General features: G+C 43.2%; 1 protein-coding gene across 5 annotated transcripts in view; it reads left to right on the forward strand.

The window, feature by feature from the left end:
- LOC121434623 (membrane-associated guanylate kinase, WW and PDZ domain-containing protein 2) overlaps positions 1–27,274 on the forward strand; it is a 1,272,606-nt gene that overhangs the window by 1,162,022 nt on the left and 83,310 nt on the right. For all 5 annotated transcript variants that reach the window (XM_041633542.1, XM_041633543.1, XM_041633545.1 and 2 more), the window contains 2 exons: positions 11,559–11,744; positions 13,884–14,040. In XM_041633542.1, the coding sequence (XP_041489476.1) occupies positions 11,559–11,744; positions 13,884–14,040 (343 nt within the window). The remainder of the gene's footprint in view (positions 1–11,558; positions 11,745–13,883; positions 14,041–27,274) is intronic.

Below are 27,274 nucleotides of genomic sequence, written 5' to 3' on the forward strand. Positions count from 1 at the left end.
TTGTAAAGTGTTTGGTTCAAAGTGAAAGCACATGCCGCTGCAGCACTGGGAAGATAAGTGATGGGAGAAAGTGCCTATAGGCAGGAAGCCAGCGTGGGCTAAACGGTGCGATGCTGTACAGAGAGATCAGGAGAGGAGAAGGACCACACGTGAGATGCTCTCCCTTGCCGACATAATTTATTTAACCACATGGAGGTCGTACTACAAATTCTTATCAAAGTTAATATATGATCACAATCTCTCGTCTCCCAAGCACTTTGCTTAGGGCTTTTTCATGTTTGGGGTCTTTTATTTTCCAGTCATGCAAAATTACATTATTTAAGGTAAAGTGCACTGAACCCTGTTGGAACTTTGGCTTCGGTGGGGAAAAAAAACAACTGAAGAGCTAATAAATATTTATGTGATCTTGGGGCTAAGATATTGAAAAGGACAGCTGGCTCAGGAGGGATCATTTGCCTGGGTTCGTTTCTGTTTCCATTTACAATAGGAAAATATTGCAAGGAGTTTTTATCTGCCTCGGGGCTTGGGGGACTATGCGGGAGGCCGATATTGCACCTGATTGCTTTTGACATTTACCTATTGTAGCAGGGAAACCGTGTGAAGATAGCCAAGTGTCTTTTTACAAAGCACGGCTTCGGAGGCTGGGAAGGGGCGGGGGATGGCAGAGGCAGAAGGCACGGCATCTGTAAAAATGAGAAACATGACTTATCAGCAGCACCTGCTTGTAGCCGTCAGCCATCCCTGCGGGGCCAGCTGAGAAATTACACAGAGCCAGGTATGTTGATGGGGGTGAAGACTCCAGTGCTTCCGAAGGCTAAAGATACGGAGGAGGGAAAGTGTGGTTCTTTGGACATTTTAACCCCGAGCCCACACTGATGAAGTGAAGTCGTGTGACATTTACCGAGCGCTGGGAAAGACATCAGCTGTCTGTGTCCCTCTCTTCCAGCGCCACGGGAGACACAGAATTGTTTTTAGTTTCACAATTATTTCACGTTTTTATTTCAAATAAAATCTCCAAGATCTCCAACTGGGGTCCCCAAAATCTAGTTGCAGCAACTGAATTAAGTTCTAAAAGATTCTCCATCTGCTGATTGTTGGTGGCAAAATGAAAATCCTTATCGCCTCTCGTCTCCTAGACCCCACTGTACTGTAGCAAAGGAGTGAGGGGAACAGGGTTGCCCGGAGTGGGCAGGGCAGGAGTGGGTGACTTTACAGTCAGAGAAGAGAAACAGAGGGAGGGAACATATACCCACTGTTCGTCTTAGTGCTCAGAACTTTAAAACCCCAGCACAAAATGCTACACAATCACCATGACCACTAGGTATGAATTTTTTTATATAAAGATCAGCAAGGGCCAGGCAGTGGTAGTGCACACCTTTAATCCCAGCATTCAGGAGGCAGGAGTAGACATATCTCTCTGAGTCCGAGGCCAGCCTGGTCTACAAGAGCTATTTCCAGGCATCTAGGGCTGTTACATAGAGAAACCCTGTCTTAAAAAAGAAATAAAATAAACAGAAAAGATCAGCAGGGCTGGTGAGGGGTTCAGATGGTGAAGGCACTTGCAGCCAAGCATGATGACTTGAGTTCAATCCCAGAGACCACACAGAGAAAGAATCTAGTTATCTCCAGCCATTTGTCCTTTGACTACACACAGCATCTTGTGGTGCATCTGTGTGCATGTGAACACACACAAACACACACACAGTAAGTAGATAGATAGATAGATAGATAGATAGATAGATAGATAGATAGATGATAGATAGACAGACAGATAGATACATAGATGATAGATAGATAGATATAGAGAGAAGATAGATAGATAGATAGATAGATAGATAGATAGATAGATAGATAGATATAGAGAGATAGATGTTTAAGCAGTTTTAAGTAGGAAAGCAAGGGTTAGCAATGTGGCTGCATAGAGCCCTGAGTTTTGTGCCCAGCACCTCAAAACAATATTAGGGACAGAAAATAGCAAATAAACAATGATAACATAAGGACACAGTAAAAATAGAATCATCCTCATCAATTTTATCTGTTAGAATACCACATCCTGGAAATTTTTAATAAACAGACAAACTTTGAAACTTCTAAGGTCCCCTGTGATTCTGTCTAAAGTAGCATTATAACCACACATGAAAGCAGAATAGTAAGTATATTTTTAAAAAAAGAACAATATGGTTAAAGAAAGAATTCTTAGATACCTAAATTATCATGGCTACATTAAATTTTTTAGTATAAGCACTGGGAGATAAAAAGCTACATGAATTCTCAGATGAAACAGAGCAGAACAGAAGCGGGAAGTATGAGAGAAATGCTCAAAGAATTGCAGACCAGTTCCAGAGGCCTGTGTCTAATCAAGACTTCTAGAAAAGAGACCAGATGCAGTGGGAGTTAGGGGAGACCTGGCATAATGAGTGTCCCCAAGTTTCTAATGGAAACAGGTCCTCATGCCAACCACATCAAGGGCACTACAGCACACTTCAGTGCACAAAGGGTACAGACACAGTAGTTATTAAACCTCTTTCCCATGCCCCCAAAGGAAAGACAAGAAACAACAACAACAACAAAAAAAAAACTCTTAATAGGTTGAGCCCAGTACAGTCATTTCTCGGTATCCATGGAGACTGTTTCCAGGCTCCTGTGCCATCAAACCCCACAGATGTTCAAGTCACTTATGTTATGAGGGATGGCCTCCATACATTTCCCATCATCAAATCACCTCTAGATTACTGACAACTCACAAATCAGTATCAAAGTTCTATAAATAGCTGTGATCTAATTTAGAAATAAGACAAAATACATACTGATAAGAACAGTCTGTGTGAGTTCAGTATACATATGGCTTTTGTTTTTCAAAGTGTTTGATCCATGGGTTGGTGAATATATGAAGCAGAACCCAAGAACTAGGTGGACTACCTATAGCCACACTGAAGGCCAAATTAGAGAGAGAATCTGAAGATTCCTGAGGAAAGCTGGCTTTTATTCCAGAATTAATGTAGTTTCCTAAGCTGTAATTCATTGGATATGAAAAGGACATTTTCCAACATTAATTGAAGAAATCACTTTCTCTCATGTATGGTTCCTTAGAACACTGTTGTAGAGTTTGCTCTGAATTCCTCTAGTACTGGGCCTCCATGCCATGACCTGATCCATCGCAATCACCCTACAAAGCCCCCTCCACACACCATGAACAGGTGACTTTGGGAGCTAGTTTACTCCCCAGGAACTTAAAGGGATACATTTAACCCATAGTGAGACTACACCTCATCCATGCGGCTGCTGTGTGGGTCTTTAGGGCTGTATCACTGTGCTGGTATTCTTGTTTCGGTTGTTGCTCAGGATACAATTTGCTTTTCTTTGTAGGAAAGACATTCTTTCTTTCTTTCTTTTGGTGTTTCAAGACAGGGTTTCTCCGTGTAGCCCTGGCTGTTCTGAAACTTGCTCTGTAGACCAGGCTGGCCTCGAATTCACAGAGATCCACCTGCCTCTACCTCCTGAGTGCTGGGATTCAATGTGTGCCCCACCACTGCCCAGCAAGAAAGAAATTCTTAATATAAAAAAATTACCTATATTTTCCATCATTTCCAAACTAGTTTGCTGTTTGGCTCGCAAATCTTGCTAAAAGTCATAGCTTTATCTGCTGAAACAACTTGGGGCAGACAGCACAGAGTGGCAGCTTCTACCCCTAGACTGGAATGGTAGGGTTGTCAGTCTTACTGAATGATGAAAATAAAATGCCTATTTTTTTTTGCCTGTGGCTTTGAGTAAAAGTGTAAAAATTGTGAGTAAGAATGATATTTGGATCAGTAGCACCAAATTTTCTATTGCCCCATTTAGACCAAAACAATTGTAAAAGGATATCCCAGATGCCTAGGAGTTAGTGAAGTCATTTTTAGGGATATTGAGAGAAACAATGATACCTCTGTAGAAGAAAAAGCACCTCTTTTGCCAGTCTCTGTGTCCAGTTCCCCCATGCCTCATCAATGTCTACACAGAGGTTTCCTTGGTTCTTAACCCCGTAGTCTCTGGACATATTGTCAGACTCTAAAGACATAGGATCAAAAAACACTTAAGCTTCTTGAAGTATGCATTGCTTTCATTTGGTGTATGCTAGCCTACCTAGACATAGTTCCAGAAGACCATCTGCTCCGCAGAGATCCAGTAGTGAGATGCTTGTTATGTAAGAGGAAATTTCACAATGAGATAAGAGAGGTAATGTCGTAGGCTTGTTAAATTGTTATGTGAAGAATAAAGGATTAATTGTGGGGGCGGCGAGAGTCCTGGGCATCATATCTGGAACTGTGTGTATGACATACATACAGTCCACCACCAAACTCTACCCCCAAACCCAAAAATACCTGAAAGCATTAATAGAAACTAGCTGAACCACCTTTCCTTGGGATATGCATCATAACGAGAAACACAGCCATAAAAGTCTGCTCTTTTCTTGGCCCTCGCCTTTCTGGTGGTTTTTCTCAATTACCTACTCCATTGCAGACAGTGAGACAGTGGTGTTGCAAAAACAGAATACACTGTGGACATAGCTACATAGGATCAATTATACAATTCTCAGAGCCCGGTATAACATAAAAATGTAGGGTTCTTCCTCAAAAAATTACTGTGTACCCAGATGAAAACAGCGGGCCATTAAGCCAGCTACCAGGCTTTCTGACTGTGGGGACCCTGGAGAGGGCGAAAGTCACACACTCACGGAACCAAGCATCTATAGTCCTGTCAGATCTTTCCAAATACCAGAACCATTTCAAGCCAGTTTGATGACCTCAGCTGGAGAGCTATGCCACATTTTCTCACCATTTCCAATTCAATGACATCTCTTCCGATCATCAATTCATTTTCAATACTTAGCTGAAAATCCTCTTATATTTTTGGTTGTGAGCCTAGCCTTTAACGGCTGAGCCTTCTCTCCAGCCCGAAAGTACTCCTTTAAATGATGAAAAGTAAATGTGTTAGTGGTAGCGTGTACCTAAGGAATGTGTCTCTCTGGCCATATAATGGCTATTTTCTATAGGATCTTTTCACCCATGTGAGCATGAGTTCTATTGGGTTCTCACATTATCAGTAATAGGCATTCTTCCCATTCCTCTGTATTACCATCTGCCCATGACCAACTTCAGGGTAACTAAACCATTCAGTCACAGGAAAATGCCTCACGGGTGCTGGGGAATAACACAGTCCTTAAAACTGCAGCTGCTCCGTGCAGGGTTTGTAAATCAGTTGGCTATGAATTTCAGGGAAGATGTTTTCGGTTTTGGCAAACTGCTTTTCGCGGACTTCTAGAAGAAAATAAGCCAAATGGGCAACTTTTTCTTAATTTTACCATTAAAATGTTTTAGTTAAAAAAAAAATGCTTTCCCCTTTTCTTCAGTCCCTGATGACCAAGAAAAAAAACTCTTTCAGAGGACACTGACCACTCTTCAGGAGAGGACACCAGATGGATAAACTTGTCATAATATACACTGTCCCAGGGCTTCTAGAAAGAAGAAAAGGGATACAGGGAAGGGAAACACTGGGTTCATGTTTTTGGAGATAGAAAAACCCATCAAAGTCTTCACATGATCAACCTCTATTACCTCAGGCTTCTCAGACAGGGAATAGACAAAGCATCTCTCCTTTGCCGGCCCCCATCCTGGAATTGATGGGCCCCCTTCCCTTTGCTGTTGGGAGCTTTCCTCTAGAGGAAGTTCCGCTTACCATGGGACACTCCTACCTCCTCCCCAGAGCCACCTGGTGTTTCCTCACTGCTCTGAGGCCACACTGGGACCTACTACTTCACCCCTCCTCTTTCTTTCGTCTTTCTGCACACAACCTTCACTATGGGCTTGCTATTTAGTCATTGTTTTAAATATTTTTATGCTTCTCTGTGGTCTCCCCAACATGCCTGACTTTCTTGAGGGCAAATCCATGTGCTGTTATGTTTTCTTCTCCAAAGAGCCTTGCACAGTAACTGTTTCTTAGAAAATGCTGTGGTAGATGTGTGTTAGTGGATGTAGCTATTTTCCTGCCCCAGCCCACAATTTCAAAGCCATACGATCAATACTTTTCATAGCTTAGCAAAAGAAAAATGATGGAAGTCACCCAGTATTTAAAAAAAAAATTATCAGGCCATAGATTCCTTGGCTTCTTCAAGCTAAGTTTCACCTTCGCTAATTAGTAGATTGTGAAGTAATGTCAGCTTTTGGTATTGATTGCCTTTGAAGTATCTGTTTGTCATGCTCTTAAATTCCACTTCTGCTGTCGAATGCTGTCCTCCACATACGAGGCCACTCTGTGGGACTTGCTAACAAGGAGATAATTAAATGTAAATAGCAGGGGCAAGCTTTCCTTGCTCTGAGGTGAAAGACACCCAAGCAATCTGTGATGGAAATACTGCAATAATGACAGAGGAGAATGGGGATGGGGGAAGGATCTAATCACCTCTTCTCCCAGGATTCCAGCAAAGGAAGAAAAATGGCTGAGCGTGGTGGCACATGCCTGTAACCCCAGCCCTCTGGAAGTGAGGCCAGCCTGGGGCTGCAGGGAGCTCCAAGCCGACCTGGGAAACTTATCAAGACCCCACCTCAAACAAATGACTGGATAAATACATTTCGAGCACACAACCAATCAACAGATGACAAGGTCTACAGGTGGTCATGCTGCCATCGTCATGGAAACCAACCTAAGGCAGCACTCAGCCAAATTCATCGAATAACTCAGCCTTCTTAGATGAAGGATTGGAGAAAGCCTGAGTTGGCCATACGGAGATCCAGTAAGGAGCCAAGCAAAGGAGAAGGAACAGCATTGTCTCCTGCGGTGATGTTGCTGGAGACCCAGGACCTTGGCCTTTAGATCTCACTATGAAGAGAACTTTGGCCAAGAGTCTTTTTCTGAATATTCCTAAGACAAATGTTACGGTATTCCAGGCAATGGCAAAACAGGTGCCTCACCCCTGGGAGAGTACAGATTGTATTGCCAAGACATTGGTATGGGATAAATGAGAGTTGCATTTTTTTCTCTATAATTTAGAGTCTTCAGTTAAAATTCCTATCTACCGACATATCATCTCTTACCCTATGTCAATATGTCCAAAACCAAATGATGCCCTGTGGCTTCCCCCCAATATCTGGGTACCCTAAACACGCCACGGCAGGAAGACTGATGGAGAGGCTTGATCTATGTCGCCTCTCAACAGACGATGTCTCCGAGACACGCCTCTAAATGGACTGCACACTCACAACTACCCTAGTCATCGGTTCTAGGAGAATTAATAAATGCCGTTCATCCCTGTGGTAGACACCAAGGTCAGGACGTCTTTGCTGTTCTGTAATTCTATCAGTATCACACAAAAGGCATGGGATGGAGAGTGGGGGTCGCTCTACTGACCTTACCTCTGAGCAAATGGGACTATGTCTTGTTCCAGGAGAGAATCTCCTTTGGAAGCACCCTTGTCAAAGACTTGTCTTACATCAGAACGCACTTGTATAAGAAGCGGAATTGACAACAAAGGAAAGTGAGGCTGGAGCAGCTGCCAAGAGGCTGACATAGAATTTGTTTCCGTTTCAGGGTTTTTTTTTTTTCTTTCCCTTTAACATTACTCTGACTACTGAAAGAAAGTTAAATTGCTGTGTTCATCTGGAGATTTCAGGCAGCAAGGCTTTCAACGCTCAGATAAGTCATCCCCCTGTCCCTGGTGGAGTAAGTGCTTCTGATCCCACAGACCCATCAGAAAGGAAGCACTCCAAGGTTTGATGGCACAGGCAAGGACTGCAGGGCTGGATTTGACCCTAGCATGTTTTTTTTAACAGAAAAATATGCTTGATTGCTGTGCTGTAAGGAACTGAAATAACGGCTCTGAGAGGTACTTGGAGACTAAGAACAGCCTTGGGTTGTTTACTTCGTTGTTGTTGAGTACACAGAATTGCGGGGAGGAGACTGTATTTGGAAACACTTGGGATTTCATGCCCAGTAAATTCCAGGTGACACGGCAGAGCGGAGGAAAAAAAGAGGGGAGCGGTAAGTCAAAACAGAAAACCAGCCAGCCGAGCACCAAGCACTGTTTGTCCGTGTCCTGCGGTATACTTTTGAATTTCATTTAAAAAAAAAAAAGTCAGCGATTTTCATACCCCGCCCCCAAATTTCTTCAAGCAAAGAAATGGCAAAGCGATGTGAAGTCTTAACTGAGCAGGATCTGGGGCTACCAAGTTTTCCTTTCTCTCTTCCTGTCTCATGGGACTTGGATCAGGCACACACACACACACACACACACACACACACACACACACGCGCGCGCGCGCGCGCGCGCGCGCGGTTCAAGGACAGTCTGGCTTCCACCCTCCCCTGCGTCCGCACTGCACGTGCGCGGTTTGAGTCCTAGCCCAGAGGCAGGGTACAGTTCCAGATAAAAGCACAGGCTGATGCTCAAGGTGAGCTATAGGTTAGAGGTCGGATATCAGAAAAAGCCAAGAGGCAGAGCGGTAGATTCACCGAGATCTCTGATTGCTGGACTCCAGGTCGCTGGGGCTCGGAGCCCCGTTTGCCGTTTGTGACCTTGAACAAATTACTAAGCGCTATCTGCTTTCTATCCGTTTCTTCCACTGCAAATTCATAATAATATCGGTTACTTAATAGGATTTAAGGGCTACATTATGCACATCTTAATTTAAATACAGCGATATGGATAAGTAACTTTTAAATTAAATGTTAAATTTTAATGCTAATGTTAAATAAATAAACGTTAAGTAAAAATTAAATTTATATATTAAATAAATGAATATCATTTAATGAAGTGCTTGCCCCGTGTTAGGAAGTACTCAAAAGAGGTAGAAGGAATGGTTATTAGCCCTCAATAAACACGAAAGTAGATACGCAAGGGATCCACGCTGCGCTGATTTTTCTTTGAATAATAAACTAGTAGCTCCAAGTTGGTATTTTCCACAAAGATGGGCAAGGGTTTTGATGGGAAATCAAAGAAAGGCAGACTCGGCCTCCTCAGTGTCCACCCACTCCCTGAAGCACATCGCGTTGTCTTAAACGAAGTCGTTTCCCTGCGATGCTCGGAAGATGGTACTCTTCAAGTTCCTTTGGTTTTCTTTTTTACAAGTTATCCCGTATCATGAGAAATTACATCAGGGCACTCATACATGCATGCGTTACATACATACATACACACACGTTATGCATGCACAAACGATTACGTAGGAAAGATTTGAGAGGAAACAGTAATAAAAAGAATGGTAGTTAATCCTTAAGGACCAGGCACTGTTCTACTGGCCACCGACATATGACTCTTCATCTAGGTCTCAGAACTTCTGTGAGGCCAGTGATGTTGTTATCACAATAATAGTTGAGGAAAAGTTAAGAGCTCTTAGGCAACTTCCCAAAGATTGCTGGATAGATGACAATATACACATTTAGGGGCGAGAAAGCCAGACTATTTATGGATCATTCCAAGAACTGTTCGGTATGGGAAGGGGAAAACAGCAGAAAAAAAGAAAAGAAAAGAAAAGAAAATTCTCCCCTTAGTTATGGCTGAAAGCCAAGCACCTTTCAATATCTACATTTTTTTACACTTATTCCTTTTAGTTCACGTGTGTGTGCCTCTGTGTGTGTGCGCGTATGCACGTGTGTGCGTGTGTGTGTGCAAGTGTACTGTGGAGATGTGAGGACAACTCCCCAGAGCCAGATCGTTCTTACTGCCTTGTGAGATCTGGAGATTAATCCCAAGCCCTCAGTTGGGCAAGGACCTCTACCTGGTGAGCCACCTCGCTGGTCCCCTGTATTATTAGTTTTGAATCAGTAATTGTTCTAATTACATTTCTGCCTGGAAAATCATCATTAGTAAACTCTAAATAGTGCTCTCCTGATTAAACACATTAGTGCTTATGGTAAATAAAAATGAGCTTGGGCTGAAACATAATTGAGTTTCACTTCGGGGACACAAACTTGGCCGATATTTTTCTGTGCTCTTTGTAACCTTTCTGAGGAGAAGAGTGAGCAAGGTCCTAGCTCCTTAACTCGCTAACTGTCCTTCCTCTCCGTGGTTATTAGCTTAAAATTCCGCCCCTCACTCTAACACATGCAACCGAACTAAGAGCTCAAGGTGTAGACTTCCTTAGAGAATCTGAACCGTGGGCTGCATCTGTTGGAGGAGGGCCTGCTTGTTTGTCCCGGCCGCCCAGAACCGAAATAACCACAGAGAAACTATATTAATTACAGCACTGCTTGACCCATTAGCTCTAGCTTCTTATTGGCTAACTCCTGCATTTTATTTTAACCCATATCCATTATGTGGTGATCTTCGTATCACCACATGGCAGTGGCTTACCAGTTAAAGTTTCAGCATGTCTATCTCTGGCACCAGCGGATCCATGGCATCTCCTGACCCGGCCTTTTTCCTCCCAGCATTCAGTTTAGTTTTCCCCGCCTAGCTCTGTTGCCCTATTGCTCTGCTATAGGCAGAAAGCGGTTCCTTTATTCATTAACCAATCAAAGCAACGCATAGACAGAAGGGCCTGCCACACTGTGCATCCTTCTGTTTGTACACACTAGCTCAGTTCTTTGACGTGACATACTGATGCTGTGGACTATGGAGATCTGAGCCCAGGCACAGCAGCCTTGGTATGCAGTCTCATCCACACTGAATCTCAGTCACCCTGCTAGAGAAACATGCATCCCATCTGCCTGGCTCTTCCCAAACATATACATTAAAGATGAAAGTAAAGTGTGTCAAAGTATTGCATAAAAGGTATATCAACGCTAAACCTCTTGCAGTATTTTAATATCTCAGCAGTTATATCTTCTGGCTAATGAGTGTCATTGTTTAAGGGGTCAAGTCTCTGGTTTTTTTTTTCTTGTGACCCTTAAAATTGTATCTTTTCCACCAATGGCATCTTAGATTTGATGAACCCCATTGCACTGTTGACATTAGTGTGTTCTCAGGAACACTCGTGAAGTGGAAAGGACAGAATGACAGAGAACGTGCTGCCCTTAAACTAAATCACAGCCGATTAAAGGAAGTTCTGTCCCTTTGCCAGGGAGCTGCTCCCTGGATTAGTGGGTGCTTCCGGATTTCCCTTTTTCCTCCTGTCAGTGAGACGGCGATCTCTATTAAGTTCCCATCACTTATTGTACCTCCCAGAAGCCGTACCACTGCCTCTCAGTTTGAGCTTTTGCACACTCTTCTACACACTGGTATAAGCTGGACTCTCCCAAGAAGCTGCCTAGAAATTCATGGTCCTTGTTTCCTGCCTCGACATTCAGATTCTGATGCTTGGATAAGGCTTGGAGAGTTTGTAGTTGGTGCTCAGATGGGTTTGAGAACCTCCGATCTTTGGATTTAGAGTTGACCTGTCTCTCTCTACAAAGGACTTGGTTTAAGGGGCGTTGGTCTCAGTAGTATTCACGGAACCACATTATTAGAAATGGTTGTTGTTCAAAAAGATGGAGACACCGATGAAGGAAAGAATTCTGACATTGCGTTTCTTGTCTTAGGCAGGACTGAAAGATAGAACATATCCTGGTGATGTCCCTGACACCTATTTCTGTTGGGGTTTTTTTAGCCGTGCCCCATAAAATCGGACGCATCATTGACGGGAGTCCTGCAGATCGCTGTGCAAAGCTAAAAGTGGGAGACCGGATCTTAGCAGTCAACGGCCAGTCTATCGTCAACATGCCTCACGCCGACATAGTGAAGCTCGTCAAGGATGCGGGCCTTAGCGTCACCCTTCGCATCATCCCTCAGGAGGGTGAGTACCTGAGGTGGCCTTGCGGAGAGGCAGTCAGATGGCAGACAGACTCACCTGCCCGGCTCCTGGAGCCCACCCATTGACATCAGAGCACAGTCCACGTGTGCAGGTTGACGGCCACTTCCACTTTCCCCAGACTCACACCCACCGGCTTCATTTAGAAATAAACTTTGTGGTGCTGCGTACTCAGTAGAATGAATCCCGAGACTCGGGGCTATGAGAGCCCTCCCTAGGGCCTCAGGCATGCTAGTTTTGTGGAGATCTAAAAGCAGAACTCACTCAATCCATCAGGTAACAATACAGACCTGAAAGGAAAACCAAGGCAGTGGAGGGATGCTTGCTCATGTTAGTAATTCATCTCTAGAAAAGTCTTCAAAGTCAGATTGATTTTGAAATGCCTAGGGAAGTTTTAGCTTTGCAATCCAAAGAGAGCTCATTTAGGAAATGTTGCATCTGATAAGATTGTAAAGTTCCCACTTAGTCATTGAATTTCTCTGTACAAGCTCCCCACCAGCATCTGACAGTTTTGGAACAGTGAACAACCCACACTCACAACTGAGGCCCGTCTGCATTCTTTCATGATTTCCATGCACAGGAAGCTGATTGCTGGCTCATCAATTGAACTGAAAAGGTTCATCTCTGGAGTTCAATGATGAGTAGCCATGTTGTCCCCTCCAGGGGCTGATGGAGCTCACTGAGCAGCCATGGGTCCCCTTCAGGGGCTGATGGAGCAGCCATGGGTCCCCTCCAGGGGCTGATGGAGCTCACTGATGAGAAGCTATGGGTCCCCTCCAGGGGTTGAAGGGCTTACTTTGCATTTTTTATTTGACTCAGTCCCCTACCAATTCCATTATAGGGCTATCAGATATATGGCAGAGTAGCCAGCCTCCTGAATTTAATTATAAATCAGGAGCTCCCAACTAAGGTGATTTCGGGTCCTTGGGGGATAATACTTGGTACTGTCTAGAGACAGTTTTGACTGTCTTGATTGGGGTGAGGAAATGACTGCCATCTACTGAACAGAGATCACAGAGGCCTCTACACTTCCTGGAATGCTCGGGACAACGCCCCATAGCAAAGAATTATCTGACCCGGATGTGAAGAATGTCAAGGGTGAGAGACCCTAATAAAAACGGAGATGATTTTAAGACATTTGGACTATAAGGGAAGACAAAAAAAAGGGGTTTATATCAGAAAGCAAATAGGCCACCTGCCCTCGTTACCCAGCTACAAGACAAACAGACAGACAGATGATAAGGGCTGTAGTTTTAGCCTGTTGTCTGAAGGCACCAGTCTGTATAAGACAGTCAGTGGGAATGAACTGTAAGCAGGACCGTCTGCTACAAACAGGACTTCTCTGCCCTCCCGTCTGGAGGGTTGGTCCTGCCTTTACTTTAATGTGTGAAGGTTGGATCTGTTGACTTTTTATGTTGTTGAGGTAAGAAAACACCAAGAAGCAGTTTTTGAATAGCCTCATGAATTTCCCTATGTGTGGAGTCCTTTTTTCCTTCTGGAGATCCTTGAGTACAGAGGGCTCTTAGTGAGCCTGCCCAGGGGCCAGAGAAGAGATGGTAACAGTGTTTCAGCTTCTATAGCTAGCTTCCTGTCCACATGCTGGAAGCCTGGTAGACTTGGGCTGGGTGTGGTGGCACACACCCCACAACCCAGCTCCTTGGCAGGTGGAGCAAAGACCACCTCTTTAGAATCAGCTGGGCTACAGAGTGAACCTGTGTCTAAAGGAAAGAGAGAGATGTCTTAAACAGCCAAAAGGTGTTAGCTAGAACATGGTCTCTCAGCAATAATTTGAATATTTCACCTTGTCCCTTTGAGTTGTGTTCTCATAGTTTTAGTACGTTGTTTCTACTTTGGTTTGTTTGTTTTGGTGAGCTTTCCTCCCACAAAATGACAAGACTGTTCATAACTTTACTCGGCAAAGACTGTAGTTAATAAAAGAAGACTCCTTCTTCCAGGAATGCCGTGGACCTTGGTAAGACTAACCTGTTAGTGGAAAGCCCAGCAGAAACTGAAACGGCCGAGGCCTGCAAGCATTCAAGCAGGCAATGAGCCCCAACCTCTCTTTACTTCTTGCCCCTGATCAGATGCCAACATGACCACATCTGTTGCCTTGGTTCCCATCAGAGCTCAACAGTCCAGTATCCGCACCCAGCTCAGAGAAGCAGAGTCCCATGGCCCAGCAGCACAGCCCTCTGGCCCAGCCGAGCCCAGCCACCCCCAACAGCCCTGTTGCCCAGCCAGCTCCTCCTCAACCTCTTCAGCTGCAAGGACATGAAAACAGGTAACGTTTCCTCTGACTCTTCTGACTCGGAGACGCAGAAAGAGCATGCCGGGGAGACAGTTCAGGACTCAGCAGGGAGAGGTTTTCCCACAGCTGAAATTACTGCGTGTAATTTTGTGTGGTTTCAGAGGGGAGTTGAGTTGATTGTTTCATTAGCAGCTATAATTCAACATCGGCCCTGCGAGTAGAGAAGCTTCTCTTCAGAAATGCTGGAGCCATGGCAGATGAGTTGGGGTTAACTAACTGAGAGCATCAAGGAGCTTCTAGAATGAGAACACAGGCCAAGGTCCTCTGGCAGGAGAGAGAACCTCCTAAGCATGAAGGACAGAAGCCAGGCCAGGATTGCTGTGGAATAGGGTTTGGGGGAGCTAGAGATGAGCCCACAGAGGGTGACAAGCCAACTCCAAGGCCCTGGCAAAACATATTGAAAGTCCTCACATTTGTCCTGATAGAGTGGGGAGCTTCTATTGGTTTCAGGCTGGCAGGTGACATCTCTGGATTCTCTTCTCTGAAATTCTCACTCGTCCCTCCATAGAGCTGACTGATAGCTGGCAGGGTAAAAGAGACTGAGAGTGGAAATATGGCTGCAGAAAAGCACTGAGCCATAAACATGGTACCCTGAAGCATGACGGCAGGGCAAAGGGGAGGAGATGCAGATGGACTCTGAACCAGTTGTGACTGTCTGCTTTCCACCAACTGAGCGAGACCCCCCCAGTCTAACAAGTCATCCATCCCATACGGGGAGCCTCCTGAGCTCACGAGGGAATGAGGTCCTTTGCACCTCTAGACGACACGAATAGCATATAAAAATGTCTTACAGTGACTTCTACGTAGCAGAGAGCCCAGCTTGTGTTGAGCCATTAAACAAATGAGGAAGGATGTGTCCCCATGTTTCCCTTCCTTCCAATGGGAGAAAAACAAAACATACCTGAATACCTCGTTAGCCTTACGATTCCAGCATTTTCTGAACAGCTGCTTTTCATGCCCACCCCATGTCAGTGGGGTGGAGTAAGACTCCTTTTGATTTCCAGACCCCTGACTCCATCACTCAGACCATCTCAGAACAAGGATTTTCCCCGTCTCACATTCCATAAGACCCACTCTGTTATGATTTTCATGTGTGCTTTCGTGGAAAAGTGACCATCTTAGCTGCTTATGGTTTTTTATTTTTTTCTAATAGTTTTTATTGAGCTATATATTTTTCTCCACTTCCCTCCTATCCTCTCCTCTCCCCTTCTACCCTCCTCCATGGTCCTCCTATTCCCAATTTACTAAGGAGATCTTATCTTTTTCTACTTCCCATGTAGATTAGATCCATGGATGTCCCTCTTAGGGTCCTCATTGTTGTCTACGTTCCCTGGGATTGTGAATTGTAGGCTATTTTTTCTTTGCTTTATGTCTAAAAGTCACTTATGAGTGAGTACATAATATATTTGTTTTCCTAGGTTTGGGTTACCTCACTCAATATGATGTTTTCTAGATCCATCCATTTGACCACAAATTTCAAGACATCATCATTTTTTTCTGCCATGTAGTACTCCATTGTGTAAATGTACCACATTTTTCTTATCCATTCTTTGGTCGAGGGGCATTTAGGCTGTTTCCAGGTTCTGGCTATGACAAACAATGCTGCTATGAACATAGTTGAGCACATGTCCTAGTGATACAATTGAGCATCCTTTGGATATATACCCAAAAGTGGTACTGCTGGGTCTTGAGGAAGGTTGTTTCCTAATTTTCTGAGAAATCGCCACAGTGACATCCAAAGGGGCTGTACCAGTTTGCACTCCCACCAACAATGGAGGAGTGTTCCCTTTACCCCACAACCTCTCCAGCATAAGTTGTCAAGAGTGTTTTTGATCTTGGCCATTCTGACAAGTGTAAGATGGAATCTCAGAGCTGTTTTGACTTGCATTTCTCTGATGGCTAAGGATGTTGAGCGTTTCCTTAAGTGTCTTTCAGCCATTTTAGATACATCTGTTGAGACTTCTCTGTTTAGGTCTGTACCCAATTTTATTATTGGATTATTTGTTCTTCTGATGACCAATTTCTTGAGTTCTTTGTATATTTTGGAGATCAGACCTCTGTCTGATGTGGAGTTGGTGAAGATCTTTTTCTATTCTGTAGGCTGCCATTTTATCATGTCCTCTGCAGAAGCTTGTAGGTTTCAGGAGGTCCCGCTTTTAATTGTTTCTCTCAGTGTCTGTGCTGCCGGGGTTATATTTAGGAAGTGGTCTCCTGTGCCAATGCATTCAAGTGTACTTCTCACTTTATCTTCTATAAGGTTCAGTGTGGTTGGATTTATGTTGAAGTCTTTGATCCATTTGAACTTGAGTTTTGTGCATGGTGATAGTTATGGATCTATTTTCATTCTTCTACATGTTGATACACAGTTATACAAGCATCATTTGTTAAATATGATTTCTTTTTGCATTTGATATTTTTTGTTTCTTTATTAAAAATCAGGTATTTGATCAAAAACACCAATGATAGCTTTTGCTGGAGAGGTTGTGGAGTAGGGGGTACACTCATCCATTGCTGGTGGGAATGCAAACTTGTGCAACCACTTTGGAAAGCAGTGTGGCGGTTTCTCAGGAAATTTGGGATCAACCTACCCCTGGACCCAGCAATACCCAAGAGATGCCCTATCATACAACAAAAGTATATGCTCAACTATGTTCATAGCAGCATTGTTTGTAATAGCCAGAACCTGGAAACAACCTAGATGCCCTTCAACAGAAGAATGGATGAAGAAAGTATGGAATATATACATATTAGAGTACTACTCAGCAGTAAAAAACAATGACTTCTTAAATTTTGCATGCAATAGGACAGAAATAGAAAACACTATCCTGAGTAAGGTAACCCAGACTCAAAAATAGGAACATGGGATGTACTCACTCATATTTGGTTTCTAGCCATAAATAAAGGACATTGAGCCTATAATTCGTGATCCTAGAGAAGCTAAATAAGATGGTGAACCCAAAGAAAGACATATAGGCATCCTCCTGAATATTAATCTTCATCAGGCGATGAAAGCAGACAGAGACAGAGACCCACATTGGAACACCGACTGAAATCCCAAGGTCCAAATCAGGAACAGAAGGAGAGAGAGCACGAGCAAGGAACTCAGGACAGCGAGGGGTGCACCCACATACTGAGACATTGGGGATGATCTATCGGGAACTCAACAAGGCCAGCTGGACTGGGTCTGAAAAAGCATGGGATAAAACCGGACTCACTGAACATAGCGGACAATGAGGACTGCTGAGAAGTCAAGATCAATGACCCTGGGTTTTGATCCTACTGCACGTACTGGCTTTGTGGGAGCCTAGGCAGTTTGGATGCTCACCTTACTAGACCTGGAAGGAGGTGGGAGGTCCTTGGACTTCCCACAAGGCAGGGAACCCTGACTGCTCTTCGGGCTGATGAGGGAGGGGGACTTGTTTGGGGGAGGGGGAGGGATATGGGAGGCGATGGAGGGGAGGAGGCAGAAATCTTTAATAAATAAATAAATAAAATAATTTGAATACTAAATAATCAGGTATTTGTAGGTGTGTGGATTGATATCTGGTCTTCAATTTGATTCCATTGGTCCTCCTGTCTGATTTATGCCACTACCAGTCAGTTTTCAGTACTGTAGCTCTGTAGTAGAGTTAGAAGTCAGGGATTGTGATGCCTCCAGAAGTTCCTTTATTGTACAGGATTGTATTGGCTATCCAGGATTTTTTGCTTTTCCATATGAAGTTGAGTACCATTCTTCCAAGATCTGTGAATTTTATTGGGATTTTGAAGGGCATTGCATAAATTTGAAGATTGCTTCTAGCAAGATTGCCATCTTTACTGTGTTAATTCTACCTATTCAAGAGCAGGGGAGATCTTTCCATTTTCTGGTGCCTTGTTCAGTTTCTTTCTTCTTAGATTTAAAGTTCTTGTCATACTGGTCTTCCACTTGTTTGGTTAGAGTTACTCTGAGATATTTTATGCTATTTGTGGCTATTGTGAATGGTGGTGATGTTCCCTGATTTCTTTCTCAGCCCATTTATTATCTATATAAAGGAAAGCTACTGTTTTTTGGGTTTTTTTTTTAGTTCATCTTGTATCCTGTTACATTACTGAAGGTGTTTATGAGTTGTAGAAGTTCCTCAGTAGAAATTTTTGGGGTTGCTTATGTAATCTATCATATCATCAGCAATCAGTGAGAGTTTGACTTCTTCTTCTCTGATTTGTACCCCTTGACCTTTTTTTGTTGTCTTATTGCTCTAGCTAGAACATCAAATGCTATATTGAATAGATATGGAAAGAGTGAACAACCTTGTCTTCTTTCTGATTTCAGTGGGATTGCTTTGAGTTTCTCTCCATTTATTTTGAAGTTGGCTGTTGGTTTGCTGTATATTGCCTTTATTATGTTTAGGTATGTTCCTTGTATCCCTGATCTCTCCAAGACCTTTATCATGAAGGGATGTTGTATTTTGTTGAAGGCTTTTTCAGCATCTAATGAGGTGATCATCTGGTCTTTTTTTTTTCAGTTTGTTTATATGGTGGATTACATTGACAGACATTGGTATATTGAACCATCCCTACATCTCTGGGATAAAGCCAACTTGATCATGGTGAATGATTTTTCTGATGTGTTCTTGGATTCAATTTGCCAGTATTTTATTGAGTATTTTTGCATCACTGTTCATGAGTGAAATTGATCTGTAATTCTCTTTCTTAGTAATGTCCTTGTGTGGTTTGGGTATCAGGGTAATTGTAGTCTCATAAAAAAAATTGGCAATAGATCAGCCCCACTGTCTCAATGAGTGGGTGCACCCCTCGTGGTCCTGACTTCCTTGCTCATGTTCTCCCTCCTTCTGCTCCTCATTGGGACATTGGGAGCTCAGTCTGGTGCTCCAGTGTGGGTCTCTGTCTCTATCTCCATCCATCGCCAGATTAAAGTTCTATGGTGATATGCAAGATATTCATCAGTATGGCTATAGGATAGGGTCATTTCAGGTTCCCTATCCTCAGCTGCCCAAGGAACTAACTGGGGACATCGCCCAGGGCACCTGGGAGACACTCTAGGTTCAAGACTCTTGCCAACCCTAAGGTGGCTCCCTTAACTAAGAATTGTGCTTCCGTGCTCCCCTATCCAGCCTTCCTTTATCCCAATCATCCTGTTTCCCCAAGTTCCCCCATCCTCCCCTTCTCACTTTTCTCTCCCCCTCTCCCCTTACCCCCATCCCGCCCCACCCCCAAGATCCCAGTTTTTTGCCTGGCTATCTTGTCTACTTCCCATAGCCCGGAGGATAACTATATGTTTCTCTTTGGGTTCACGTTTTTATTTAGCTTCTTTAGGATCACAAATTACAGACTCAGTGACCTTTATTTATGGCTAGAAACCAATTATGAGTGAGTACATCCCATGTTCATCTTTTTGGGTCTGGGTTACCTCACTCAGGGAGCTCACCAAGGCCAGCTGGTCTGTGACTGAAAAAGCAAGGGATAAAACCGGACTCTCTGAACATGGCGGACAATGAGGGGTGATGAGAAGCCAAGGACAATGGCACGGGGTTTTGATCTTACTTCATGTTTTGGCTTTGTGGGAGCCTAACCAGTTTGGATGTTCACCTTACTAGACCTAGATGGAGGGAGGAGGACCTTGGATTTTCCATGGGGCAGGGAACCCTGGCTGCTCTTTGGATTGGAGAGGGAGGAGGAGAAAAGTGGGGGGAGGGGGAGAGGGACGGGAGGAGGGGAAGGAAAATGGGAGGCTGGGAGAAGGTGGAATTTTTTTTTCCTTCTCAATAAAAAAAAAATGGCAATATTCCTTCTGTTTCTATTATGTGGAACAATTTGAGGAGTATTGGCATTAGTTCTTCTTTGAAAATCTTGTAGAATTATGCATTGAAACCATCTGGCCCTGGACTTTTTTTGGTTGAGATACTTTTGATGGCTGTTTCTAATTGTTTAGCAGTCATTGGTCTATTTAATTTGCTTATCTGGTCTTGATTTAATTTTGGTAAGTAATATTTATCCAGAAAGTTATTCATTTCCTTTAAGTTTTCCAATTTGGTGGAGTACAGGTTTTTGAAATATGACCTAATGATTCTCTGGGTTTCCTCTGTGTCTGTTGTTATGTCCCCCTTTTCACTTCTGAATTTGTTGATTTGGATATTCTTTCTCTGCCTTTTAGTTAACTTGGATAAAGGTTTGTCTATTTTGTTGATTTTCTCTAAGAACCAACTCTTTGTCTGATTGATTCTTTGAATTGTTTTCTTTATTTCTAATTTGTTGATTTCAGCTCTCAATTGATTATTTCCTGCAGTCTAGTCCTCCTGGGTTAGTTTGCTTCTAGAGTTTTCAGGTGTTTTGTTAACTCACTAGTATGGTATTTTTCCAGTTTCTTTATGTAGGCATTTAGTGCTATGAACTTTCTTCTTAACACTGCTTTCATTGTGTCCCATAAATTTGGGTATGTTGTATGGTCATTTTCATTGAATTTTAGGAAGCCTTTAATTTCTTTCTTTATTTCTTCCTTGACCCATTGATGATTCAGGTGAGAATTGTTTAATTTCCATGTGTTTGTGGGCTTTCTGGAATTAGTCTTGCTGTTGAATTCTAATTTTAAGCCATGGTGATCTGATAAGATACATTGGGTTATTCCATTTTTTTTTAATCTGTTGAGGTTTGCTTTGTTACGTAGTATGTGGTCAATTTTTGAGAAGCTTCCCTGAGGTGCTGAGAAGAAGGTATATTCTTTAATGTTTGGATGGAATGTTCTATAGATGTCTGTTAAGTCCATTTTAGTCATAACATCTTTTAGCTCCCTTATTTCTCTATTAATTTTCTGTCTGACTGACCTGTCCAGTGGTGAGAGGGGAGTGTTGAAGTCTCCAACTATTAGTGTGTGGGGTTTGATGTGTGATTTTAAGCTTTGGAAGTGTTTCTTTTACATATGAAGGTGCCCTTGTATTTAGAGCATAGATGTTCAGTATTGAGATTTCCTCTTGGTGGATTTTTTTCTGTGACTAACATGAAATATCCTTTTTTGTCTCTTTTGATTGATTTTTGTTTGAAGTCTATGTTGTTAGATATTAGGATAGCTACACCAGCTTGTTTCTTAGGTCCATGTTATTGGAAAATCTTTTCCCAACTCTTTACTCTGAGACGATGTCTGTCTTTGAGGTTGAGATGTGTTTCTTTTATGCAGAAGAAGGATGGATTCTGTTTTCATACCCAATCTCTTGGCCTGTGCTTTTTTATAGGTGAGTTGAGTCCATTTATATTAAGGAATATTAATTACCAGTAATTGCTAGTTCCTGTTATTTTAGTTTTCATTGTTGGTGATGTTATTGTGTGTGTTTTTACCTTCTTTGGGATTTGCTGCTGTGAGATCATCTATTGTCTGTGTTTTTATGGATGTATCCAACTTTCTTGGGTCGGAGTTTTCCTTCTAGTACTTTGTGTAGGGCTGGGTTTATGGCTAGGTATTGATTAAATCTGCTTCTGTCATGAAATATCTTTTGTCCATCTATGGTGATTGAAAGTTTTGCTGAGCATAGAAGTCTGGACTGGCACCCGTGGGCTCTTAAATTCTGTATAACCCTTGACCAGGACCTTCTGGTTTTCATTGTTTCCATTGAGAAGTCAGGTGTAATTCAGATAGATCTGCCTTTATATGTTACTTGGCCTTTTTACTTTGCAGTTCTTAATAATTTTTCTTATTCTGTATGTTTAGTGTTTTGATTATTATGTGGTGAGGAGACTTTAATTTTTTTTTTTCGAGACAGGGTTTCTCTGTGAGGACTTTAATTTTTTTGATCCACTCTATTTAGTGTTCTGTAAGCTTCTTGTGTCTCCATAGGCATGTCTTTCTTTAGGTTGGAAAAGTTTTCTTCTATGATTTTGTTGAATATATTTTCTGTGCCTTTGAGCTGGAGTTCTCTTTTTTCCTATACCTATTATTCTTAGGTTTGGTCTTTTCATGGTGTCCTATATTTCCTATATATTTTGTGTTTAGCTTTTGCTAGATTTAATGTTTTCTTTCACTGATGAGTCTATTGCCTCAATTGTATCATCAGTGCTTGAGATTCTCTCCTCCATCTCTTGTATTCTGCTGTTTACGCTTGCATTTGTGATTCTGGATCGTTTTATCATACTTTCCATTTCTATAATTCCCTCGGTTTGTGTTTTCTGTATTGTCTCTATATCAGTTTTCAAGTCTTTAATCATTTCTTTCACCTGTTTGGTTGCTTTTTCTTGGTTTTCTTTAAGGGATTTGTTGATTTCTTCCCATTTTTGTTTCTCTTTTCCTCCATTTCTTTGAGGGAATTTTTCATTTCCTCTTTGAGGGCCTCAAACATTCCCCTAAAGTTATTTTTAGGTCATTTTCTTCTGCTTCATCTATATTTGGTTGCTCAAGGACTGCTGTAGGGCCAAGAGTTTTTATTGGTGTTGTGTTGTTCTTTGTGCTGTGGAGTGTGTTATTACCTTGTCTATCCGTCTTCTCCTCAGATTGGTGTGCTTAGGGCTGTGTCTCTAATAATCAATCTTCTAGGTGCCAGTGGATCCAAGACTCACTGAGTCAGGCCTGCTCTGGTGGAGGTCACTGGCTCAGGTCTGTTTCTGTTGATGTCCCTGGACTGGGCCTGCTTCCGCGGAGATCTCTGGCTTGGTCCTTGGGCCTGGTCCTGCAGAGTTCTCTGGCTCAGGCCTGCTCCCTCAGTGGTGGCTCCCTTGTATCTGTTCTTGTGGACCTTGTTCCTGCTTATGTTTTTAATACATGCTAGTGAAGAGAAGTGCCATTGAGCAAATGCTGGAGAGGTAAGAACGTGACAGCCCACAGGAAGAGTAAGTTCTGGTGGCCTCAGTGCTAAGCCCCAGCTGTGCTTGCTTACACCACGTGGTATCTGGACAGATTGTACTGGCATTCCCAGGACCTGTGTTCCCCTCAGCCAGACTCCTACTCCCGACTTCGCTGTGGTAGTTAATCTGGTGACCCACTCTTCTTCCTTCCAAGCACACTGCCCTATACTTGGGATCCTGCTTCTAGCCTTGGGGAGGGGGGTGGGTAATCTCATCTCTATCAGCTGGCCATCGTCTCTCCAAAAGTGGCTCCCCCACTCTGAAGGGCAAACCATGACAGTGTATTAGAATCCTTGGGAGAACAGCTGCCTCTGGTGGGCACTGCGGGATCCCATGACAGTGTGTTAAATCCCCTGGGAGGATGGCTGCCTCAGGCAGACACTGCGGAATCCCATGACAGTGTGTTAAATCCCCTGGGAGGATGGCTGCCTCAGGCAGACACTGCGGGATCCCATGACAGTGTGTTAAATCCTCTGGGAGGATGGCTGCCTCAGGTGGACACTGTGGGATCCCATGACAGTGTGTTAAATCCCTTGGGAGGGCAGTGGCAGGATCCCATCTCCTTCTCATTTACAGCTGGGATTTACCCTTTCTCTGTCATGGAAGCAACGGTCTTTGCAGATACATTTTCCCTGATCACAAAATAAAGTATTTCCTAAATGTGAAATCAGCATATTTACATGATTAAAATTTTTATAAATCACCAACGTATTTGCTTCAGTAACATTAACAACCTGAGAAGTGGCCTCTCCAGGTTTAGGGCTTTTTACGGGCCTGTACTTGGGTTTCCTGGCTTACACTTTTATTGTTACCGGTGATTCATTTATGTGTGAACAAAACAATTCAGTGATTTCGCAGATATCAGAAACATTTTTGTGATATCCACCAAAGATGACCAGGAAGTCAAAGGAAAAGTCTTTGCCTGTTTCTAGATCATGCTAGAAATGCTGCCAAGCCAGTTCATATACCACGTTCTTCCAGACAAGGCGTGCCCTCCTACATATCAGACTGAGCCATTTCCCATGCAAGAATGGGGAAAGCTGTAATGGCAATCTTCTTGAATATTTCTATTCTGCAAATTAGAATAAGCAATACTGTATGCTACCTCACTTACTCCCAAATTAACTTCCTGTGCTACTCTAGGTGCTCAGGAATCACAAAATAATTCTAAAGTGTTCATAAGTTCATAAAGAAGGATCCCTTTAGAAAGAAGAGAACTATTACAGAATATATTCCAAATCTAAGTGTAAAGAACAGGCTGTTCACCAGCAAGGGCAACTGATGTTTGCCATTTAAAGTCATAAGGAAGAGAGCATTGGAAGATGAAAATCCTTTCATTCACCTTGAACTCTGTTATAAAAGGAGCAGCGGTGTTCCCGACCTGGCTAGCTTAATCCCAAAATAATCACACAGAAACTGTATTCATTTAAACACTGCCTGGCCCATTATCTCCAACCGCTTATTTGCTAACTCTCACATATTAGTTTAACCCATCTCCATTAATGTGTATCGCCACTTGACTGTGGCCTACCAGCATGAGTCTAACCAGCGTCTGTCTCAGAGAGGAGAGCCATGGCATCTGCCTTCTTCTTCCCAGAAGTCTGTTCTGTCTACTCCACCCACCTAATTTTCTGCCCTATCAAAAGGCCAAGGCAGTCTCTTTATTTAACCAATGAAAGTAACACATAGACAGAAGACCCTCCTACACCAGAACCCTAGATACTAAGGCTGAACAGGATTCTTTTTTTCTTTTTCCTTCTTTTTTTAAATTTTATATGCATTGGTATTTGGCCTATATGTGTGTCTATGTGAGGGTATCAGATCACCCAGGACTACAACTGTTGAGAGCTGTCATGTGGGTACTGGGAATTAAACCAGGGTCCTCTGGAAGAGCATCCAGTGCTCTTAACTGCTGAGCTGTCTCTCGAGTCTCAAATGATTCCTTTTAAAATTTAGTTAAAATATAAATGTGTTGTTTCTTCCTTTCCTCCTTCCTGCCTTTCCCATATCCAGCTCCTCCCCTTTAACCATTTCTGTTACACACACATCTAAACAAATCAACAGATAAATACAATCCCTTCAGTGTTGCTTGCCTGCGTCCGCTTCTGGGGATGACCACTGAGCACTGCACAGCCAATCAGGAAACTCATCTCTGGGGAAGCATTCTCCCTCTGTCAGCCACTATTAATTGCTTGTAGTTCTTGAGATCCTGTGGGCTCTCATCCCCAGAAATGATTCGTAAAAGGCTCTCAAGCTGTGGAATATCTCCTGGGCAGCATTTCTCAGTCTTTACCACACTATAAGCTAGAAATTACCATTTGCCATCTGTCTTTATCATCTCTCTAAAGAATCGTTAGTGATGAAATTAACAGATAGGAGAATTACGTAGGTAACCTTTTTTATATGTAAAATAACTTTTAAGAGTGCACGCGTGCATGTGAGTGTGTGTGTGCACGTTTGTGTGTGTGCGTGTGTGTGTGTACACGAGTGCATTTTCTTTGTAAGGTAGCCATGCATGACCAAATACAGAGGGCAGAGGTTCATTGGGTACCTTCCCTAACTGGTTCTACACCTGGAGCTCACTGATTGGTTAAACGGTGTGGTCAGCAAGGTCCACGGATCTCGTCCTGTTTTTACCCTGAAGGGCTGGATTATAGGTACTCATCACTGTACCTGGCTTTTATACCGATGCTGGGATTCAAACTCAGATCCTCACGCTTGTATAGCAAGTGCCTACCAACTTGACCCATCTCCCCAGCCTGAAGCCTGTGTTTTAAATTTGTAATCATCTGATTTTATGTTTTCCCTAAAGTGAAGTGTTCACATATTCAGCCCAACCTAATTTTTGCTCTAGCCAGTGTATCACCCACTTTAAAGTTAGCAACAGCCAGAAAAAATTAAGTACATTTTCCTTGTTAAGGAACCCTTCCGGAGGAAGTTACCTGAAATTCCTGACACATGGCAGTGGAATAGAGGGACAACTGAGTGCTTGGTGGTCAAGATGGAAGATGCAGCAGGCTTCACTCTCTCTCCCTGCTTCTGGTCATTTGTCTAATCGTTGGGAGATTCTTACATTTCATTCTCTTTGGCTCCACCCCATGACACATCTGGTGGAAACGGAGCACAAAATGGACATTTCAAACCAATACCACACCGAGCATAAAAATGAAGTGGCTATGCTGTAACTTAAGACAGCGTGACACCCAAACCACCGAGCTAGAGATTTCTAGAAGGGAGCCGCCACACACTGGCAAATGTCACCTGGTTCGATTCCTCTGGTTTAATGCATACTTTTGTATAATTAAGCACCTTATTCAAATCGTATTTTAAGTAACTCTGTTCGCAGCTTGCACCTCAACAGGTGGGTGGACTAGGGAGAAACACAACAAAGCCGGAACTATTCAAGACACAGAAAGAAGGCTCCCTTCTCCTGGGGGGGTTAATAACAAATGCAACCTACTCGGAGGGGAGACTAAAACCACTGACCTCCCAAGAAGCCCATGTAAACACATCCCCTACTTTGCACTTTCTATGTGTCCTCCCCAGATACTGGGTGATAGTGGTGCTAACTGTCCACTTCACTTGGGGTTTTGTTTGTTTTGTTTGTTTGGTGTTTGTTGGGACTCCGTGTCAGATAGACCATGACCTGGTCAAGAAGCCATCTGGTCTGAAGTGGAAAACCCTACACCCTTTGAGCCTTCTTGTGTGCTGAATATTTCCTGTTTCCTTAATTCCCCCAGACACCATAGCACACATCAGCAGACCTAGTTCTCAGGAGGCTGACAGAGGCACATCCCAAAGTCAAGACTAGCCAGAGTTGCGTTTCGGCCTTATCTAGAAAAAAGAAAAGAAAAGAAAGTATTTTGCTAATTCTTCAGAATATTGTTTTAATCTAACCACAGCCATACGGCAGCAACAGGCAGTGAGCTTTAACATTCAAGGGCCTCTGTTCCACGGTGTTGAGTTTTGGGTTTGTCTTACCGGCATGCCCATGGTCCCACACTATCAGGGAGTGGCTGTAACTCCCATTGTGAGCGCCCCCAGTTCAGAGCGATGGGGATGCCTGGGAGATTACCCAGCAGCTATTTCTGCTCTCTGTGTTTGTTCATGAGTAAGGGCTAAAAATACGCCACAAATGAATGCCACCCTGGGTCATTCTGCCTTCCCTGTTATCACATGGCCACATGTTTAAATGTCTGCAACATAGCCCCAGTGTTCCCAGTGAGCCGGTGACTCTGGGCCTGCATTATACTTGACGATCACACCTTACTACCACGTCTTTACCATCTGAACTACTCACAAAGATGCACCTTAGCAGTTAAAATAACCCTGGGGACTGAGGAGATGGCTCCATGTTTAAGAGCGTTTGTTGTTGCAGAGACTG

The sequence above is a fragment of the Microtus oregoni genome, unplaced genomic scaffold (assembly GCF_018167655.1).
Source record: "Microtus oregoni isolate MIOR12 unplaced genomic scaffold, Mior012 000044F_ref0000062, whole genome shotgun sequence".
Lineage (NCBI taxonomy): Eukaryota > Metazoa > Chordata > Mammalia > Rodentia > Cricetidae > Microtus > Microtus oregoni.